General features: G+C 43.9%; 1 protein-coding gene across 1 annotated transcript; it reads left to right on the forward strand.

Moving 5' to 3' along the window:
• The first annotated feature begins 872 nt into the window (after window positions 1–872).
• cyth4a (cytohesin 4a) lies at window positions 873–8083 on the forward strand. The gene is made up of 13 exons (XM_046414577.1): window positions 873–1032; window positions 1692–1774; window positions 2068–2132; window positions 3108–3174; window positions 4292–4410; window positions 4551–4631; window positions 4792–4904; window positions 5116–5264; window positions 5597–5708; window positions 5795–5871; window positions 5979–6050; window positions 6186–6334; window positions 6911–8083. Exons 1-13 carry the CDS (start codon window positions 906–908, stop codon window positions 6987–6989), a joined length of 1293 nt encoding a protein of 430 aa, XP_046270533.1. The 5' UTR covers window positions 873–905; the 3' UTR covers window positions 6990–8083.
• The last annotated feature ends 1442 nt before the right edge of the window (window positions 8084–9525 follow it).

A 9525-nucleotide genomic window follows, 5' to 3' on the forward strand; every position in this document is an offset into this window, starting at 1 on the left:
AAGGCCTGGCTCACAATCTCCGTTCCAGTTCATCCCAAAGGTGTTGGATGGGGTTGAGGTCAGGGCTCTGTGTGGGCCAGTCAAGTTCTTCCACACCAAACTCATCCAACCATGTCTTTATGGAGCTTTGCTTTGTGCACTGGGGCACAGTCATGCTGGAATAGAAAAGGACCTTCAACAAACTGTTGCCACAAAGTTGGAAGCATAGCATTGTCCAAAATGTCTTGGTGTGCTGAAGCATTAAGATTTCCCTTCACTGGAAGTCAGGGGCCGAGCCCAAACCCTGAGAAACAGGTCCATCCCACACCTGGATTCAATAATAAAGAGGTGTGTCCCAATACCTTTGTCTATATAGTGTATATTCAAACGTAGAATACAGTAATGATGATTTGTACCTCGTACGTGATGTGTTAACAGACGCGCAGGCCCACTAGGTGGGGCCTCATATTCAGAAATGGAAGAAGCACCTCTGTGTTCAGGTTTTGTTATTTGGTCCCTGTAGAGTACAAGTTATGTGTTACCAGTATCGTAGTACTTTGTCATCACTGTACTAACCAAATTATCAGTTCACTGTAGTAAACACTGCAAAATTATATATGATACCATCACTTGTCCTGTTGAAGAAAATTAAAAGTTTGTGCATATTGTGTATTTTTTATTCTATTCTTTGCTGGGGTTTTATAGTAGAGTTGCTTTTGCAGTATCTGTAACAACAGGTGTGTTGTAATAAAAGTAGTAGCTGTGTTGCATTGTTGCAGGGTATGAATGACAATCCTGTTTCTTAAAGGAATGACCACACACACACACACACACGAACAGACTGCATGTCAACATTTCGCCGTGGACGTCATCCGTGTGTTGTAAGAGGCTGTTGGGTGAACTCGGAGTCTCTTCGGTGTCTCAGCATGGCAGCGCCGGCCCATTTTTCACTCAGTCGACTCTCAGTCGTGTGTTTCCTGCACAGCCGTCAAACGCTCTGCACCGTCAACAACATGTCCATACGCAGAAAAGACAGCTTCCTCTGGGGCAAAGGTAAGCCTTTATTCCTTCTGAGCCTCAATTTATATTCGTATGGCAACACTAGCAGCATCTGATTTTGAGCAGTAGTTTGTTGTGAGATGATAAAGTGTTTTGTAGGACAAATCGTTTGTGTGGTTTGATCTGTTGAACCGGCAGTTTAGACTTTTTAGATGACAGATTTTTCAGATATGTTGATTAAAATGAGCTTCTTGTACATTTTTTCTTTATGTGGAATTGTTTTTAAAGAAATACTCATATTGTACATTTGACTCTTCTGTCACACCACTTCTGCACTGTGACACACAACAGCTTGTTTACCCAAATCTGAAACTTAACTCGTTACTTGTTATGCTGCAAATCATCCTCTTGGATGCATTCATCCACAAATTGATGTGAATTGTCCTCTAATGGCTACAATGCACTTAAAATCAACCCAGTTCATTAAAAAGAGGAAGAGCAGCTGCTATTTTAAGCCCCTTTTTTCCGCTCATTCATCGACCACTTCTCTAAGTGGTGAGGGCTGAAGTTGTGGTACATGCCGGGCTGTGAGAGCGAGCGTAGGTGTGAGGGAGGTTGTCGAGATAGTCGACAGCAGCGCTCGTCTGCTTACTGCTGTGCTGCCTGCCTGAACTCTGCTTGTGTCGGTGCTGAGGCTTGTTGTCGCCCCACAGCTCCGGCGAGACTCCCCCCAGGAGTGAGCAGGCAGGGCGAAGCCATGAGGACTCACAGGTTTGAGCCGCTGGATGACACTCAGGTACTGTGGTGAATACGTCCCTCCAAGGTCCTACAATGACATAAAATAAACAAGCAAATATAATTCCTCATTATTCTCTTCCATGCACCCACACCTGGCAGCCTTGGCAGAGCTTTTTCACAGCACACAAAGGCTTTTCATTCACACACTTTGAATTGAGATTTCAAGGATAAATAATTTCTGACTGCGCCGGGCGAAACTGGCCCTGAGTCATGTTCAAGTGTGTGTGATGTCACAGCAAACCTTGGTCCCGAGCTAACGCCGCCGCTCTTCCTCTCAACTCCCTCCCGCAGAGGCCGAGATTGGAGATCAGTGACGTCAGAGCAGAAATCCACAGCGCTGAAAAGAAGGAGCAGAAGTGAGTATCGAGCAGATTCTCAGAGCTGCTCTTCCGTGAGTCAGCGCAGCCTCTTCCTCTTATTTAAGTCGAGCCAGTTTGGACTCCCACACAGTTTGTAATGATCAGTTTGGTGGAGTCATGCCAGCAGCTTTGTTGTGAGTTTATTTGCCTGAATCAGAAGTCACAGCAGGCTCCACCAGATGCTGCCTCCGCAGTACTTGAACCTGCTGTTCAAACCTTTCGACCTGATGTTTTCAAACCTTTTTCATGGAAAAGCATCTCATGCTGTGGGTCCCAACCTTTGTTGCATGAATTCGAGGACTCCTGCCAGGCAGCCATTTATTTAAACCGATTATCCACCACTTCAGCCTAAATACTTCAACTGTTAGTTACAAAAGTCAGCATTTCAGTGTCACTTTTCACTACTGCAATTGTTTCAACCACACATCCATAACCTTCATCTAACTTGCAGTGTTCAGGTGTTTTAGTTGCCATGGCGACTGTAATATGGCAACTAATTTTCTTTCAAATGACTAATCGGCTAACCAGCAAATTGTCGCAGCTTTAGTGTGAATGTCCAACCCCATATTTTGACTTCCTGTTGCTTTGTGACGATAAACTTGCTTTACTGGCACGACGACTACAGTTTCTCAGCATTAGCACCACCAACCTCAAATCCTCAAAACCCACCACATAACAAAGCACACCCTCACAATTGTTCTGAGGAGTTTCTTTTCGTGACTGACAGAAAATGAATTGAAGACTATATTCATATTTTGATAGCAGATCAATTATAAAATCTAAAGTCAGAATAATGTGAAGAAAGACACAGTTTATGGTACAGAGTATACAAGTGCTCTTGAGAAGAAACTTTCTTTCTTCTCAAGGTTTATGATATCAACAATAAAACATAAAATCTGTAAACTTATTTGTCACTGAAAACATAACTGTGGTCTTAATGGTTGCTGTGTTGGCTTTTACTTGTCCTTGCAGTAAAAATGTTGCGAGGAACAGGAGATTCTTACGTGGGAAAAAGAAATTCAACATGGACCCCAAAAAGGTGAGACAGACAATTAATTTATGTATAAACAGAAAGTCGAGGGTTTCGTTATTACAGGTGAAGGTATCAGATGTTGTGGGCGGGACTTTACTGTCGTCTGATCATTCAGCAGAGTTCAGTATGACCTGCGACACCAACTGACCAAGAAACAACACGTTAGTTTGGTTACCTGAAGCCTGGAATGGAACTGAGTACAAATCTTTTCCTTTATATCTGACACTTTTGGTTACTTTGTGAGCACTTCCTCCACCCGCCTGTCTGAACACAAAGCACACAGCACTTTCACAGAAAAAAGCTCTGCTCTTTGGTCCTGATGTGCTGCCTCCCATTCGAGTCGGTTCATTTGGAAACACGCTGTGAGTCCCAGTTAAAGGACCAGGAGGTGAAGTTTTCACTCACTTTAGTTCCTCTGAATCTGAAGGTCAAGAAAGAGACGAGCGGATGTGGATTTGAGTGGTGTGTGTGCGTGTGTGTGTGTGTGTGTGTGTGTGTGTGTGTGTGTGTGCGCGCGTTTGATGTGCAGAAGTGCAAACTGTGCAGAGACACAGATGACTGCATAGCGAGAAAACCACATCCTGTTCCCTGAAGTGGAGCAGAAGCGCCACTTCACCACAGCAGCCTTCGTCTTTCGGCTCCTTCCTCTCCGAGTCCCTCGGCCCTGCAGCCGCTCTGCGCTCGGGCCTGAGGACGTATACGAGTGGGAGGACGAGAAGTTTTAAGACTTCTCCGGGTCACGGGTGTTTTCAAGTGCAATTGATCTGAAGGACTACTCAGCAGGAGTGGTCATATCTTGAATATTTGCCTGTGTGCACACTTTGAGATTCAGAGATAAGAGCGTGTGGCGCTACCTCCTCCTCTGCACTGCTCATTAACGACAGCAGTGACTCAAAACGAGAAGAACTAAACTTTCTTCATGTGTGATATGACTTGCTTACCAAACTCCAGAGGTTAGCAGAATTCAAACAAAAGTTTTGACTAAAATGTTACGCAAGACATGACATCAAACACCTTTAGATTGAATGAACATTAGAGCTCTGATTTGCCACATTGCAGCTCCCGGTTTCCGAACACTTTTCCCACAAATCTGACTTCCTCTCCCGCTCCCGTCTCGCTTCAGGGTGTCCATTACCTGGTTGAAAACAACCTGCTGGAATGGCGAGCAGACACAGTGGCGGAGTTTCTCTACAAAGAGGAGGGACTGAACAAAACTGCCATCGGCAACTTCCTGGGAGAAAGGTAGAGTACTGCGCGCACACACACACACACACACACACACACACACACACACACACACACACACACACACACACACACACACAGGAGGTCTGGATTTTAACATGCAGTTCCGGCTGATTGTTTTCTTGATTCTTCCGCAGAGAGCAGATGCACCTGGAGATACTGAAAGCCTTTGTGGGCCTGCATGAATTCTCAGACCTGAATCTGGTGCAGGCACTGAGGTTCGTGTCACAAAATAACTTCTGCGTGCAAGCAAGTGTGAAAGTGGTCTTTCTTCTTGTTTATCTGAAGATGTAGAAATCCTCCTCCTCCTCCTCCTTCTTAACTCGGCATGCGTCTGACATTGGCGCTTTGTGTTTTTGCACCTCTGCCACTTTGCAGGCAGTTTCTGTGGAGCTTTCGTCTCCCGGGAGAAGCTCAGAAGATCGACAGGATGATGGAGGCGTTCGCAGCTCGCTACTGTGACTGTAACCCAGGGGTCTTCCAGTCCACAGGTACCAACACAAAGAGGCTTTGTCTCGCCTGACTCACTTCTTCAGGCAACCAAATTAAAATGTTTCATAAATGAGTAAAACTCGTTTCAGTGAAAAATCCTCAGTGACTTCACTGATCAGACAAAACAGATTAGCACAAACTTGTGACTTTCAGTGGGCCAGCGATGCTCAGCTGAGGGAAGTAATCAGTGACTGTGTGTGTTTGTGACAGACACATGCTACATCCTGTCTTTTGCCATCATCATGCTCAACACGAGCCTCCACAACCCCAACGTGAAAGACAAACCCAGTCTGCAGCGATTCGTGTCCATGAACCGAGGGATCAACAACGGAGACGACCTGCCCGACGAGCTGCTCACGGTCTGCTGCGTCACTCTCCACAACACAAAACTCACAACATTCATCACACACGTTATCTAAAGGGAGAACATAGAGGGGATCGTGTCACTCAAAGGAAATCTGACATTTCATTTATCTCTGGTTGTTCTGGGGATTTTTATTCTCTTATTATCTGCAGTCATCTGGATTTTCAGTTTCCACTTACACAGTGAAACCTCGTCATACTGGGATCTTTTGTTTTTGACATTTTACTGCTGCTGTGGGGCAACTTCTGAGTAAAATGTTCAACGCTGGGCTTCCCGGTTTACATTAAAATAAGCTGGTCATCTCTTCTGTCCTGAAATGTCTTGCAGAAACTGTATGCGAGCATCCGCAGCGAGCCCTTCAAAATCCCAGAGGATGATGGGAACGACCTCACGCTGACGTTTTTCAACCCTGACAGAGAAGGCTGGCTCCTTAAAATGGGTGAGAAGACAACAAAAAGAAGTCGTAATGCTTTTAGAAGAGATTCCAACCAATCAGAGGGTCATTTTGCTTTTATTTTGTCAAAGGTGGGCGAGTCAAAACCTGGAAGAGACGCTGGTTCATTCTGACAGACAGCTGCCTGTACTACTTCGAATACACCACAGTGAGCTCCTGCCTTTCTGCTGCTAGAAAACAAATTCTGGAAATGCCAAATGGTCTTAAGTAGGTTGAAAGCTTCAATCTGTCTTTAATATCCGTGTCTCCGTCCAGGATAAAGACCCAATCGGGATTATTCCTCTGGAGAATGTGTGTGTCAGGAGTCTACAGGACACAGCCAAGCCGGTAAAGCATCGTTTACTCTCTGAAGCACAGCATCTTCTCTCACAGCAGCTGCTGAATGAGTTTCCAGCACGAAATCAGTGAGTCACGAGGCCATCAGTGATGGTGCTACATGCTTGTCTGTGTGTGTTTGAACAGTACTGTCTGGAGTTATATAACCCCAAGGGACAAAAGATCAAGGCCTGCAAGACGGAGAACAAAGGCAGAGTGGTGCAGGGCAAACACCAGTCCTACAGGCTCAGTGCAGCCAGCGCAGAAGAACGGGACAGCTGGATCGACGCCATCAGGTGAGGCGCCGCCGAGGGCACGCGGGAGGCCAGGAGCCCTCGTGTTTGCGATCACGAGGAGTTCAAACGAGCAGATCATCTGACCTTCGCAGAAGCTGATCGGTTTCTGTCCTGGGACCAGCTGGTTGACACAGCTCAGAGCCAAAAGCAGAACAAACTGTTGGGGTTTCTGCATACTAAAACAAAACCAAAAAATTATGTTAAGTGGTGTTAGTTTTGTGGAGGCTCAGTCACAAACCAAAGGACTGGACGATCACCAAAATCCTCATAACTGATCCTGATCTTAACACAAAATACCAAACATTTGCACTCTCAGGTTCAAAGTTTGTCACTTTGGGTTCTGGGAGGTTTCATTTTCAACTGTTTTCTGACTCTTTCTGATTTACATCAACTGATTACACTAATAAAAAAAAAATAATCAACAGATTCATCAATAATGAAAACAGTCATTAGTCATGGCCCTAAGTTAGCTGCAGTCCAGAGGAGTGAGTCAGTCAGGCGACAAAAATGAAACAAACCTCCACTGTTACTCTCGATGATCTTGATTTCAGTCTGAGTCTTCTTCTCCACCTTCAGGGCGAGTGTCACCAAGAACCCTTTTTGTGATCTGGTGTCTCAACGAAAGAGGAAGGTCATCAGCAACACGATGTCGTAGGAGAGAAACACGAGACGTCAGTGGGAACAACATCGAAATGAGTTTGGATCCTGCACGTGTTTTTATATACGAGCCATCCTGTGACTTTGTGTCAGAAACTGTTTGGGAAAACGGACTGAAGTTCACAGAAATGTACAAACGGAGAAGTAACGGGTGAGAAAAGTGAGCTATTTTTGGCTTGCAGTCTGAACTCTCGCATTACTTCTGCAAACTGCATGCACTACTGCACTGACTTCAGGGGCTGACAAACATCTGCTGCAGGGGCGGGTCCAGAGGGGGAGCCCCCCCCCCCCCCCCCACCCCCCCACACACACACACCAGAGTCAGGAACTGATATGGAAGTTGATTTGTCAGTACAGTATAGTATAGTATAGTAATACTGATACGGGCAGACTCTGGCCAGAAAACTCAAAAGAGATGCAAAGTGACCACAGGGAGGTGCAAAACAAGGTCAGAGAAACTCAAAACTATTAGAGACGATAAACCACTACAAAAAGACCCAAAAGGAAAAAATGACAACAGACACACACAAAATATATTTAAAGAGACCTCAAACCGATGCGTTCAGGTTTGTGTCTCGCTCCCATGTAGGAGGACTGAGGGACATTTTGGACGTCTCTGTCCAGGGGCCATTTGTCTCATAATCTGTTCATAGCTGTGAGCTGCTTTTATTTTTCATATTTGAATTAGTTATTCACTTAATAGGACTGAATAATCAAGATAAATATTAATAACGCATGGTATTGTTTCCAAGAATCAAGAGCCTGCAGAGTTCAAGTGTTAAACTCTTGAGAAGAGTCTGTAAGCACTTTGTTAACCCCCATCTGAGTGGTTTTACTGGTGACTCTTTGGAGATAATATGGTTAATATAAATACATATGTGTACATATAAATGAGTTCCACAGGGGATTAGTGGTGTGCTAACCGGGAGTTTTCCTCTTTTTCAAATAAAGTGAAAAAAAGCTTTAAAATTAACTTATGAATACTTAGAAATTGTACAGTATATTTTATTTAGCTCAAAATGTTTTTAAACTACTGTATAATTTTAATGACTTTATATGACAAACTACTTGTAAAATAAATTTCTGACCGTGTTCGTGTGGCCGTTTGTCCAGCAGGTGGAGCTACGGTTTCACTTTCATCGGGGGGGGCTCAGGTTCAAACATTAACACATCAACATCAAACATTAACTTTTCTTGTGACACACTTAATCACATTTTCACTGCAGTGAGAAGTTAGACTGCTTCATTATCTCATCTTTCAGCATTGACATAATCAGATCATAAGAAGGTGTCTGAGGCGTCAAGGCTTTTCCTGTGCACTTCCTGCCGTGTGAGTGTGTGTCAGTCGTGGTTTCCTGGAAGCAGGTACACACCAGAAAATATTTTTCCAAACACACTTCCTCTCAGTATGTTCTACCAACAAGTTAGGGTCTGAATCACCTGTGGAGCATAAAGTTCTCAGGCTTCTTTCTGCAGGATTAGAGGATCAGCTTTAGGCCTCACTGCTGTTTGTGGAAAGATAATCAACATTTATTTTCCCTTCCATTAAGTATGTCAGGTACGCGTTCATACCTGCTCTCATCAGACTTGACAACAGCTGTTGAAATCATACAGCCAGTCAGAATAGATTAGGTCTGATATTCTTCATTTTTCTGATTAACAGCATCTGTAAATTAATTTAAAAACATGTTACTCTGGCTCTGATGCAGCCCTCCTCTCGACGTCTGCAGCCGCCACTCAATGTCCCGCCCACACCGCGACCTGATTGGTTACACGTCGCAAGTAACAGCCTGTCAACGCTAATCAGAGTAATCAGAATCTGAAAAGTTACCAAATACACGTAGTGGAGTAAAAAGAAGAGCAGCAGAGAATTGAAACACTCAAGTACAAGTACAAGTACATGTACAAGTACCCCAGAATTGTGTCGGAGTAAATTGTAGTTACAATTCGTTATCAGTGGTTATTCTAAATTTTGTCACTAAGATTTTGCAAACATCTCTTATCAGTCTCCTGGGTTATTAATAATCAGAAACAACTGATTATAAACACACCTCAGACAATCCTGAACTCACACACACTCACACACACTCACACACACTCTGTGTCTGGTACATTCAGGACGCTTCCCCCCATCTCCACGTTGACATATTTTGATTACTAATATCGCAGTATTTTTATACTGTCTTACCACTTTTCACCTGTTGCCACATCTCATATCTGATTCTGTCATTATTTACCATATTATACTACAACATGCTCAGATATTTGCATTATATTCTGTATTATTTACATAACATCTAACAGCCAGTACTCCTACCAAACCACACTGTATATTAGACACAGACTACTGGCTCAGGCATTAATCACAGCCCTGTTGCTTTACCTTGTAATTGTGCTCTCCAAATGTCCTTCCACGGGTTCTGTTTTGATTCTATTCCTATTTCAGTTTTTTATGCTTTATTATTTATTTCCTTAGTCTTTCTCTATTTAAAGAAGCCAGCAGGGGATCAGTCAAGGTTTATCCAACAGACAAC

Source organism: Scatophagus argus, chromosome 16 (assembly GCF_020382885.2).
Source record: "Scatophagus argus isolate fScaArg1 chromosome 16, fScaArg1.pri, whole genome shotgun sequence".
Classification (NCBI taxonomy): domain Eukaryota; kingdom Metazoa; phylum Chordata; class Actinopteri; family Scatophagidae; genus Scatophagus; species Scatophagus argus.